At 33.8% G+C, this 13,478-nt stretch overlaps 1 protein-coding gene across 1 annotated transcript; it reads right to left on the bottom strand.

Annotated features, from left to right (window-relative positions):
• Positions 1-6,209: 6,209 nt before the first annotated feature.
• LOC110894292 lies at positions 6,210-8,670 on the bottom strand. The gene is made up of 7 exons (XM_022141496.2): positions 8,510-8,670; positions 8,333-8,419; positions 7,994-8,260; positions 7,748-7,912; positions 7,132-7,185; positions 6,858-7,001; positions 6,210-6,705 (listed from the first exon to the last, which is right to left on the bottom strand). Exons 1-7 carry the CDS (start codon positions 8,633-8,635, stop codon positions 6,328-6,330), a joined length of 1,221 nt encoding a protein of 406 aa, XP_021997188.1. The 5' UTR covers positions 8,636-8,670; the 3' UTR covers positions 6,210-6,327.
• Positions 8,671-13,478: the final 4,808 nt, after the last annotated feature.

Below are 13,478 nucleotides of genomic sequence, written 5' to 3'. Positions count from 1 at the left end.
GGGTCATAAGAATTTAAGATACATATTTGAGCAACAAGAATTAAACATGAGGAAAAGGAAATCCTCGGTGACTACGACTGTGATATTTAGTATCACGAAGGAAAAGCTGAAGACGGTTAGAAGAGTATACAAATAATAAACAAGAACCGTAGGAGTTCGAGTTGGAGACAAAATGCTATTGAAAGTATTTCCTTGGAAAGGAATTTAAGAAGCTAAGTCCAAGATACGTAGGACCATTTCCAGTAATCCAACGAATAGGACCAGTAGCTTATTATTTACAACTACCAGAAGAGTTAGTAGGAGTACATGATGTGTTCATGTATCCAATCACAAGAAATGTCTCACAGACGAATCCCTGGTAGTACCTCTTCAAGATGTAGAGATAAATGAAAAACTGAAATTCGTAGAGAAACCCTTACAAATAGAAGACCGGAAGATTAAGTTTTTCAAAACACAAACGACTAGTGCTAGTGAAAGTCAAATGGGAATCCAGAAGAGGACCAGAGTACACTTGGGAACTGGAATCAGAGATGAAGCGAAAATACCCTAATTTATTTCAGTGAATCTCGAGGACGAGATTTTTCTTAAGGTGGGGAGGATGTAACAACTCTCATTAAAATCAATAATTAGAATGATAATTAGTCAATAAGAAAACCCTAATTGAGACACCCAAGTAATTCTGCATTAGCCCTAAAATTTCCAGAACAATCGGAATTAGGATCAGGGCCCCTAAAACTCAAGGGGGTAAACTCTAGTTGATAATTATCAACAATTATTCGTTGTCTAAGCTGAGAATTCTCGAGGTAACTGATTCATCAAGCCTATACCAGTGACAAGCCTACCCTAGGCTAGTTTGACATCCCAGGCGATACGCGACAGGTACGGGTGATCCTGTCGCGACACGCGGGAGGTTCAAAATTTAGCTATAAATACAGGGGTCTGGGACTTGAATTCTGTTGTTCATTCGACGTCCAAATTCTCTGTAACCATCGAGTTATAGCGAATATCGTTCACCACACACACCGATCACGAAGTGCTGCCACAATCAGGGTAATAACTCGATCGCTATTACGATTCAACGTCCGATCGATTATAACTATCCAACGATTGTCCGAGTGCTGCTCAAATTGAGCTTATACTTTGATTATTCATCGTGATTTCGACTTGAATATTTGAGTGTTGTTCGAATTCGGACTATGCTCTATTATTCGTTGTGAATCCGATTGAATTATTAAGTATCGCACTTGTTAATCGATGTGAGGGTTTGATCTCGTGAATTGACGTAACTGCTGAATTAGTTACTAACCCGTTTGTTTGTGTGTATTATTATTTAAATTAGGTTAATCACAGGTAAATCAGTAGGCTTATATCTTGCTCGTTAAATCTGCAATGTGAGTCATTCTCTTTTTATCAACTGTTTTACAATACTCCAAATTATTTTCAAAGTGTTATAATTACAGGGACTAAGTCGTGGATATCTTGATTTATTGGTTAGTGGGGTATTGTGCACATTACTATTTCTCCCAGTTAGGTTCATTGACCTACTAGGGAGGAACGTCACTATTAGAGTTCATTGACCTAATAGTGGTATGACCATCGTCACCATTGTGACTTGTCACCATTGTGACAGAAAACCAGATAAAAATAAGATATGAACCATTGTAATCGCTCTTATGCTGTAATTTATAACTATGGGTCATTTCCTAAAACCTGAATGAACTCACTCAGTATTTCCCCGCTGACAAAACCTTTTTCAAACATGTTTCAGGTGATCTATTGTGAGCAAAGAAAAGTGCCAGGAAGCACTACCAGCTTAGAAAAGTGGCTCAGTGTAAATAAATAAAGAAACATGTTTTGAAAAATAAAGATTTCCATTGAAATCACCGTATTGTAAATTACAGGGTTTTATCCCTAAATTATGTAACGTGCAGTTTTTAATAATAAAAGATCATGTTTTAAATAAAAAGACTTCCGCTGTCGCCCAAATTAAATACCACAGGATTTCTGTCCCGCGGCTCCTGAAACGGGTCAAACCGGGTCGGGGGCCGTGACAGGTGTTACAACATGTGACATGTACAACGAAAAAAATGACCTTGTTGACAAATTCTAGCAGCCTGTGCACATGTGCATAGCATAATTATGCATATGTGCATCAACATGAATGACCTTATTAACCTATTCTGGAAAATTATGCACATGTGCATAATTATACACATTTGCATCAACATGATTGACCTTATTAACCTAATCTTTCAAAATATACATATGTGCATAACTATGCACATGTGCATTAACACGGCTGACCTTATCAACAGGTTTGCTTCAATAAAAAAACCCTAACCCTTACCAAATAAATTTCGTATTATTACCAATCATATCTAACATTAATCAGTAATAAAACTACATAAAAAACACATAAATACCACATTACATATAGTTCTATCACAACAGTCACCTCTAATCTCTCAAAAATCATGTATATCGAACAATTTTCATTAGTGCAGATATGAAACAACGATTTAAGCGTCATATTAACATATAAAAATCTAAATCGATGATTAAGCGTCATGTTATCATATAAAAGTGCAAAACAAGGAGTATAAAGTTACAAATTCACGAAATGGTGTAGCGACACTGAATAATCCGACAACAACTAGATTACCGCGAGTCCGTTGGACGTCTGTTCTTCAGATTCTCCCTAACTGTGTCACAGTCTTCGATGATTATGTTCTTATTGTCCTAATTTCAAGCAGATAACGAATATATGATAGATGATTCTGTTCTTATTGCCCTAATTTCGATTATACGATGAATACACCATGAATGGTAAGATTGAGATGACGAATTTTGGAGATTTTGGTGTGTAGACGTGAACTGAGATGAAGAATTTTGGAGATGTTGGAGGATCGAACATGAACTGAATGAAAAATATGATTTAATTGTTCTTTGAAGTCTAGTAGGAGGAGGATGGACATGTAATTTAATTTTTGTTATGTATTTACACTAATGCCCTATGTTCACATTGCTTCTCGCGGTTCTCGCAATAAAGGTGGTTCTCGCATGAACCCTACCCTATATATATACATATATATATATATATTATTTCTTTACAATAATTCCAATAAAAAATCATATTTATTTATTCATGTATTGACTTATATGTTTATTTGTTTGTTTAAGTATTCATATATTTATTTATTAGTTATGTTTAGAAATTATTTATCAAAATTTAGCACTCATAAAAATATAACAAAATAAATGATTTTATGTTATTATTCCTTGAAACAATAATCCTAATCCAAATCATATTTATGTATTTATGTCATCATTTGTATTTACTTATCTATTTTGGTTAGGAATTTATATATCGAATATTGTTTTAAACAAAAGTCTCTAAATAAAAGAACCTAAGTCCATAGTCTTGTTTATGTCTTTTCGTTTGTTTAAGATTTGTTATTGTATTTTTTAGGGTAATTTCATTCGGATTGTTCTTTTTCTATCGCGATATCGTTCATGGATTATCTTCGCAAACAGTGAGTAGATATTTTCTCCTTTTTACTTTAAAATATTTTGGGGTGTTTCATCGTGCCTTAAACTCATATTCATTTTATTTGATAAATGAAGCATGCAAAATTCATTGTGTAGAATATGTGTTACATGTTTATTAGTTGTTGAGAATTTATGTGGTAGTTGAATTAGTTAAGATGTGGCACCTGAGCAAAATCCGCAGCAATCTTGATTGCCATCCGATCCACTGCAACTTGGTTCTTGTGATTTAAGGCTCAATCCTCGAATGGCAGTTCCAATGAACTGACATCCGATCCATAGCACTTTGTTTGATTGTTAAGTGTCAATCGTCGGATCACCATCCGACACTTAGCCTATTGTAAACTCTCGAATCACCATCCGACACTTAGCCAATTCACTCAATATTATGTCTTTAAATCTGATCCAGTCCATGTGAATTATTTGAGCGGCCCAATTATATCTCATTATCAATCACGTGATCATTAATTGTGAATTCAGAGTTGGACGGTCCAGTTATTATACTATATGGTCTGCACAAAATAGTCAAGCCCACTACAGTACTCGGTCCAATTAGATTTTGGTTATATTGACTGTTGTCGACCATTAAGTGTTTCAAGCTTATAAGTATTGCATGTGTTGGTTAATTAATCAAGAAGTCAGCTACACGTGATAAAGTGATCCACTGCATGTGATAATCAATCGGTCCGATAGCATTACAATAAATTGATTCTCAGCCCATGTGTTTAATAAATGACAACAGGAATTCGGACCAATGTATGACTAAATTTAATTAGGCTTGGTAGAGCCCAAGTGGTTATTTAATTAGGAGCCGGCCTTTGGCTTAGCTTATATACACACATGATCTACGTATTATGATAACACAATCATACCCCCAAACCCTAGACTTCTCTAGTCGCACATGGCAGTGGTAGACTCCCCCCCCCAATCGAAGTAACCCTATACTTGTGAGGCGTCACTTGTATATTGCAGTTGATCGGTATGTGAGTTGTTACTTTACATAAGTTATGTTTAGATATGCTAGTGATTATATGTATTAGGACTGATTTCAACATGCTAGTAATTGTGAAACATGATCTTGTATGTGACTGAATAATTGTGAATCATGATTCTGCTTATACACTAGATTATGATAGTGAAGTATATGATATATATTCATGGATCGGCTGTAATTACTACTATGTTGCGTAGGGTAGGGTATTGTTGGTATGTGTATGTTTATTAGTGTGGTTTGCGAATGACTTATATAAATGGTGATGTTAATATCATACGCTACTAATGATGTTAACGTTAAACCTGGTTAGGGTTGGCCGATCCATATGATATTTGGGTTATGACTTATGGTATTAAGATTATGGGTAATCATTGTTAGTCAGTGACTAGGGTGTATAATATGGTTGATTTGGGTGCTACGGTTTGATAATGTGAAGAATGATAATTGGTATGATAAATTGTTATGTTGTCACGTAATTGCAAAATAGGGAACCGATTAATTGAGTTAGGCATATGGGGTTCACTGTTAGAAACGAAGCAGTATGTTAATGGGATCACACAACATCACTAATGGGCCGCGCGAGTCAAAGATGGATCACTAGTTTGTACGTTGCACATTTTCTGGTGTCAACAAATTAACTGTTGCGTGAATTGTATATACGAATTTATGTGACGGATTGGTTTATGAACTAAGTATACACTAGAGACTATTTAATTGAGTGTTATGGCTTGAACTTTACGTGTGTGCAACATGTATCTTGACTGTGTGATAAGTGAATAAGGAATACGTGACTTGTTGTACGTAAAACATGTGGTATATATGTGCGTAGAACTGACTGTTATCGGTAACCCTTTTAGGGCGTGTTTGTTCAACTGATAAACAAGATACTTAATCTTACTGAGCAAACCAAAGGTGAGTTCACTGCTCTTTTCCAAGCATGCATCCTGGGGAGGGATAACGGGTAATGTTCCAGGGAGGAATGTCGGGTTAATGGGATGTTTGTTATTACTCATTTCTATCATATAAGACCCCTTACATCTACTGATAGTTGCCGGGGAGGCAACGAGGTTATTAGTTGATAGCGCTATTAGGTTTGGCACCCTCACACTGTACCGGGGAGGACGGGCATGAACTAATTACCTTAAAGCATGACCAATGTTTTGATAGAGACATTGGGGTTGGGCAAATACATCTTGTAGCCATCTGCGGTAATCGAGTTAATAACAACATCAAATTGAATTATTGAATTATTGAACTGTTGAACTGTTTTATACACATACCTGGTAACTAAACGCGTTAACAAAACATTGAACTCACCAGCGTCGTCTGACACACTTGTCTGCATGCTTGTAGGTCGTTAGATGTCTTGGATTGGAACTTGCTGTCTGGAGTAGCTGGAGTGGTCATGGGTCGACTGGAGGGATTCATGTGATTGAACTATTGATATCATACATTGGTTTTTGAATCAGTTTAACATTGGTTTATTATTTGCTTCCGCTGGAAATGTTGGTTTTCATTTAAACTCGTTGATGGTATTTTACATTAATAACTAAGGATTTTATTTTGAAACTTGTACGCGTTCAATGTAATTAGTGGCTCGTTATTGGTACGTCACACACCTAACAGGGACAATCCCTAGGTGGTATTTTGGGGGTGTGACAAGTTAATCAAAAGTCAAACATAATTATGGATCCATTGGTTAACCATTTACCCATGGCTATGGGTGATTTTTTATTACATTGAAAATCCGGATGTTACAACTTGAAAATCCGGATGTTACAACTTTTTTACGGGCAGTTTGGGTTTCGACCAGGTCCACCATAGAAAAAGTATGTGCCCCAGAAGTTATCAGTAGTGTTGCGCGTCAAAATATCATAGCAATTTTGCTCATGGTAGGTAGATACTTCTGCGGTCCTTAAAGCGTTTGATTGATCAACTGTTTCAATCTTTCTTATATAACTTGCTTTACGATACCATAGTTTAGGGAACTGACCACTGCCCATTTGGGTAGTTGTATGACGCCCTTGTGAGCGTGTATTTATAATCTCTCCACCCCATTGTATCATTGACGCACTTTTCCTTAAGTGTGTAAACAACGAGGATGGCCAATACCCTATTGTTTCTCCATTGAGTTGCATCCACCAATCCCCGCCCCCTGCGTTGTCCTGTCAAAATGGTTCAAAAAAATCATATTTTCTGCCCGCCTCAATAGTTGTAAATGTGAAAGTTAAACCTTATAACTGGTAATTAAGAATTTATACGCGCCTTGATGATAAAAAATGTTTTGAGATTAATAATTAGAAATTTAAAGAAATACCTTCCATATAAGTATGGTGAGTTCTTGTTGAGTACCATCTGTTTCCGAAGTAGGAGATAAACTGCCTCCAATTGCATACTTATTGTTGGTTTGAATAAACCCGGAGCAAAGATTGTAACATCCAGTTTTTTGATATCCATCACTCTGTTCAAAATACAATAATACCATATAATATTTTTTTAATATACGTGTTGTAAATATAATATAAAATCTAAGGTCTTACTCTTATTGTTTATATAAGAGAAATATTATGTATAAGTTTACATCAACTTACAGTCCAGTAGATGAACAGCCTCGTTTTAGTATCTCCATACAACCTTTGATACACCTGTTTCAAAGACATTGCTGGAACTTTAAAGATATAAGATTTTGTTTTTTTTAGTTCTATGTGGCAAAACTGGTGGGTTGTGTTAAACGAGTTCTAGTAAATATAGACTGTTCTAAAAAAGTTTCTTGTCAAAATGAGTTCATGCCAAAATGGGCTCAACTGAAATGAAACATCTTAAGAAAAGTATCAAATGGGTTCACATGCTATGTTTTTATAGTGGCTAGCGGGGGCGCAAACTAGGCAACAATGGACGTTGCGTCAAGGTGTCACGAGTAAGTGGTGGCGGTAAATAATGGCAGGCAGTGGTGCTAACTCATTCGGACAGATTTTAAGTTAACAAGATTAAAAAGAGTAACATGCTTTGATGTCTTATATAATTTGAGTCGACCCAAATGAACTCATAAATCGATTCATTTCTTGAAGACTGGATCATCATTTCCACCCGTAGTTTTAATCACTTATTACATTTATATTAAGGGTCTTTGTCATGTTTCGAATATAGGAAAAGTTTACAATGTGTTTTATTTGTTTGGTACTAGAATTTAAATGAAGTAGAACTCACCTGCCAACCAGCTTCGATGGTATTAAGACCCGTATCATAAGTGCCTCCTACTACCCACGTTTGAGTCAAACTAAATTCATTACTTTCTTGAACTTTTGGATTCCAAAGATTTAGTGCTGATTTTGATCCATAAAACTGCCCAGTCTTTGTAGATGCAACTGCATACTAAAAAAAACCCTTCATTATTATAACGTGATTAAGAGCAAGAAACAAGTTGTAAGGTACAAAGTGCTAAAAGAGGCTTACCTCATGTCCATCGGTCACACCAAGTTCAACATCAATGAAACTTGATTTACCTATAAAACTCTTCTTCTTTCCATAACTGTCGACCGAACTAGCTCTTAGTATGTCCTCTCTCTTTGTTCTTCTTATGGGGATAGTCCCTTTTGGACATTTTCCATTTGAACGCCACAATTGAGTAATTGATGATGATGAATGTCTATCCGCTGTAGCATTCACCAGGGATGACACTTTGTTGTCATCTACGGGGTTTGGATGATAAATTGGCCTCATCTATAATTATTCATAACTATAATTAAATTAACATAAATATAAATGCATATATGTAAAAAAATATAAGCAAACCTTGATAGTGTGGTTTTTGAGCAAGGGATGATCAAAAGCCGGTTGATCAGAGATACGAACACAATCCATTATATCACCATCGGAGCTCTAGTCACAATGCAATGCATACACAAATCAATTCCTTAACATGTGACAAGAAGAATGATGAAATTAAGAAAGAAAAGAATGGTAACATACCTTAATGGATTTGACCGCAGGTTTGTTTAAACTATTTAAAAGCTTTTGAACCTCAACATTCTCATGGGAACCTGAAGACCTATTGTTGTTGGTGTAACATATATAAACGTGCAGCCATGAACACATACAACACTACAACAAAACTAAAAGAAAGTTTTACTTCCGCCATTTAGAAAGGATGTGAGAATGGAATTAATGTGTAGTTCATTCCAAGTTTACCATGTTTATATAGGCTCTTGTTATTGTGTTTTTATTTTATTATATTAAATATACTTTGTAATAGTTTTTCTATTGGCCTACTTTTTTCTACCAAGAAAAAAAAATACATTCCATACTTCTTGGAAGGTCGACTTCTCTCTCTCTATAGAGAGAGAGAAAGAGAGAGAGTGTGTGTGTGTGTTAGGTAAATCGAAAATTCTGATAAGTTATAAGAATTTAGAAAATTCGACGAAAATAAAGGTTTATCAAAAATCTTTTTTTACCAAAAATCCTAAATAAATCAACTTTTTCGAAAAAAATTGTTGATTTATACTAGTGTAAAAAAACCCATACAGTGGGGGAAAATGCTTATGCCAACAAGTTTATACAATGGTGTAAAATAATTTAAAACGCCGCTCTAATTTTTTTACAGGTGTATTTGTAATATGTATAACATCCGTCAAAAACAGATCCTAGAACCTGACTCGTTTTGTAAACCGAATCCTAAGTGAAATTAATGAAAAATGGAATTTTTATAATATTTTATATTTTAGTTATGTTACGTTTTAATTTAGTTAAACATGGATTAAAAATATTAATTTTATATATGAAATTAAGTTAGTTGCGTTAGTTTTTATAAAAGAAAAAGCATAACGAAGTTAGAAATTAATGATAATGTAATTAAAGGACTAGAGGGGTCAAAATTGTCAATTAATCAAACTCACACTCGGGCCACGCGTCCCCAAGCCGGACCCCCACTCGCCCTACAACACCCCCCCCCCATGTGCCTTCCTCCCATTTCCCTTCTACCTAGTCGCGTCCAAACCAAACCCAAACCCGACTAGATCATATCTCGGCGAATACTGGACCATTCAACTCCCTTGTGGTCTCATTCAACTAAGAATTATGGCGAGATTAAATCCCCATCATTTAGTCGTTCAATTTCATCTCATAGCTAGTCCATTAAAACCAAAATTAAAATTTCATTAACACCTTCAAGAATTCGATAGATTCCTAGTCCAATTCGACAGCTTCAAGTTATAAATTCGATACAATTTGATTCCTTACACCTTTTTCACATAATTCCCCACCCTCAATTTCAGTTCACATCCAATATAACCAAAGAATTCATGACAAGATCAAGCTAAAGCTCGTAACTTTATCTAATGATATATCCAAATCCGTTGATTCTTGAGTCCTTTTCATTTAGTATTCAATACTCTACAAAAGCCAACTATCCATTTATGTGAAAGAGGGCAAACGAATTAAAAAAAAATTGAATTATTGTGAAAGTAGGGTTCTTATGCATTTTAATTTGGGATTTTTAATCTATAATCATGTCTTTGTGAAATTGAACTTATCAAACTGATCATTGGCATATTACATTAAATTGTGGAAATTTTGGGAATTTTGAGATATTGTATGGATTTATTTGATAATTATACATGATATATTAGTTTAGAAAATCAAAATAAAATACAAATTATTCAAAATATTATACCACGATTATATATTCTGATTTTACCAGTACATAATAAGTTATATGATTTGATAACAAATTTCACATTTAGATTGTAAATTATTTGTAATGAGGAAATTAAATAAATTATAAAACTATTTTTATTCTTTTTACAGATATAACTAATTTTTATTGTTACAAATATGATCATTTTGGATAAAATAATGTTCCATATAAAATTATTATAAATTTTAGTTTATTAAAATTTGGGTGAATTGAAAATAAATAATCTCACCTAACTCAATTTCGCGGATAATAATCCCAAGTCAGTTATTGGCCGATAATAATTCAAACTGATCAATTTTTTTGTAAAATAGTTCGTCGTTAAAATAGCTTAACGGAGTTAAGTCTTTTTCCGAATTACAAACCGATGTTTTAGGGCTTTTGATCAGAAAGAGAATATAAGTCGATTGATGTAAAACTTACCTCGAAATATTGCCCCAACCCACGAAAACGGTGCTTCAATTCGGGTGTTTACACTTCCAATTAACAAAATTCAAGCCATTTCGTGCACAATTTCGAGGTAAGTTTTATATCAATCGACATGTATCCTCGTTCTGATCAAAAGCTCTAAAACATCGGTTTGTAATTCGGAAAAAAAACTTAATTAACTCCGTAAAGCTATTTTAACGACGGACTATTTTACAAAAAAAAAAAAAAAAAAATTGAACAGTACGGATTATTCGGCCAATAGCTAACTTGGAATTATTATCGGCCAAATTGACTTAGGTGGGATTATTTATTTCTAATTTGCCTAAAATTTATTAGATGAATTATTTATGATTATTTAAACTTAGTACTTACAAATGACATGGTAATATATATATATATAGGGGAAGGTTCATTGGGTAACACTAAAAAAGTGGGGAACAGCGGGGAACGGGCTCAAACGAACTCCGATTGGACTCATTCCAGCGGCGTTGGAACCGGCTCGTCGAACCCTAACTAAGATCTCTTAACCATAAACCCTAAATCCTAACTCCTAAACTCTAAACCCTAAAGCTAAAAAATAAGGCTAAAACCTAAGCTAAACCGTAAGATCTAAACTATAAACCTTAAAAACTAAACCCTAAAGGCTAAATCTAAATCTAAACCCTAAAGCTAAACTCTAAACCCTAAAGCTAAATCCTAAGGCTAAACCCTAAAGCTAAACCCTAAAAGCCAAACCCTAATATATTTAGGGTTTAGGGGTTATGATTTAGGGTTTAGGGTTAAGAGATCCTAGTTAGGGTTCGACGAAACGGTTCCAACGCTGCTAGAATGAGTCCAATCGGAGTTCGTTTGAGTCGGTTCCCCACTGTTCCCCACTTTTTTAGTGTTCCCCAATGAACCTCACACTATATATATATATATATATGGGTAAGATCAAATAAAAAGTTTATTTTACCTAAGTAGGATGAGAAGAAATCTTAACCATTCATTTTTCAAATCAATGATTAAGATTAAAGTGTAGGAGAAAGAAAGAGTTCAAGGGTATCTTGGGAAAATCCTACTTACGGACTTTCTCTCTCCACATGCAAGGCACATGCATATTCCACCCCCATTTTTTAAACGTTCATAACTTTTTATACGATATTATTTTTTTATAAAAATTTCACCGTAAAATCGAGCGTTTTTTATCTTTAAATTGAGTACCATATTGCTATATAAATTATGAAGACTAAAAAAACCCACTAAAATGTGTTGTATTTCTATGTTGTATAATATTTTTTTGTGCTGGATTTTTGTACTATATTTTTGTGTTAAATTTTTTATGCTGAATTTTTTGTCTTAAATTTTTTTTCTCATTTTTTTTGTGCTGGATTTTTTACTGCATTTTTTTGCTGATTTTTTTCGTGCTATATTTTTTTGTACTAGATTTTTTGTGCTATATTTTTTTGTACTACATTTTTTTGTGCTTTATTTTTTTGTACTAAATTTTTTGTGCTTAGATTTTTTTTGTTCTAGATTTTTTATGCTAGATTTTTTTGTACTAGAATTTTTTGTTGTATTCTTAAAAAAAACAAAAGGGGTGCCACATGTCATTTTCACTCTTATTTATAAGAACCAAAATGTCCTTCATTCCTACTCATTAGGAGTGTCACATGTTATCATCACAATCCTTCATATATATATATATATATATATATATATATATATATATATATATATATATATATGTGTGTGTGTGTGTGTGTGTGTGTGTATGGATGAGTTAAAATGAGAACCACCTTGAGTCGTGAGAACTAGGCCATCCAAACTGTTTTTCGGAATTTTTTTCTCAAAAGTCATAAAAAATCACGTTTTCAGCAAAAAAAAAAAAATTAAAAAATGTCGTATACGCACATTTACATGAGGCGTAATAAAAATATTTATCTTTGTACAAAATTTACACTAGCGCGTAAAAACCTTGCGTCAGTCAAAACTACCGACTCAACAATTTTTTTTACTTTTTTAACAGATGTGTTTATAATATTTTCATCTATGTTTACGAAAAAAAATTTGGACCAACTCTGGGGGAAGAAAATTTCTCACGATTCTCACAACTCGTGGTGGTTCTCATTTGAACCGAGCATATATATATGTATATATATATATATATATAGGTAAAGAGTACTGTACAATATTGCTTATCGTACATTACGTACGCTTCAATCTCAGCCGTCAGATCATCTTCCCGCATTTTAAAATCGCATGTTGTTTTTTTTATAACAATTTCGCATGTGATAATTTTTGATGAATTCGCATGTTGTTTCTTTTGTACCAATTTCGCATGTGATAATTTTGATGAAATAGCATGTTGTTTTTTTATAACAATTTCGCATGTGATAATTTTTGATGAATTCGCATGTTGTTTTTTGCACCAATTTCGCATGTGATAATTTTGATGAAATAGCATGTTGTTTTTTTGTAACAATTTCGCATGTGGTAATTTTGATAGAATCGCATGTTAAAAAACCAACATGCGAAATTGTTACAAAAAAACAACATGCGAATTTAATGCCGGAAGATGATCGGACGGCTGAGATTGTAGCGTATGTAATGTACGATAAGGGCATTTGTACGTTAACCTATCTCTCCCTCTCTCTCTCTCTCTCTCTCTGTATATATATATATATATATATATATATATATATATATATATATATATATATATATATATATATATATATATATATATATACATATATACGGGATGGAGAGAACGGTGAAAAATGTGAGAACGGATCCTGGCCCAACAAGTGGCAGGGAGAGCTAATTGTTATGCGGGGG

The sequence above is a fragment of the Helianthus annuus genome, chromosome 12 (assembly GCF_002127325.2).
Source record: "Helianthus annuus cultivar XRQ/B chromosome 12, HanXRQr2.0-SUNRISE, whole genome shotgun sequence".
NCBI classification, from domain to species: domain Eukaryota; kingdom Viridiplantae; phylum Streptophyta; class Magnoliopsida; order Asterales; family Asteraceae; genus Helianthus; species Helianthus annuus.
This window is presented reverse-complemented; position numbering and strand designations above follow the sequence as displayed.

Coding starts and splice junctions, on each gene's coding strand:
- LOC110894292 (XM_022141496.2), bottom strand. CDS start 8,635: ATGTGTTCATGGCTGCACGTTTATATATGTTACACCAACAACAATAGG. Junction 8,261..8,332: donor TCAAAAACCACACTATCAAG/GTTTGCTTATAT, acceptor GAATAATTATAG/ATGAGGCCAATTTATCATCC. Junction 7,186..7,747: donor CCATCGAAGCTGGTTGGCAG/GTGAGTTCTACT, acceptor TCTTTGAAACAG/GTGTATCAAAGGTTGTATGG.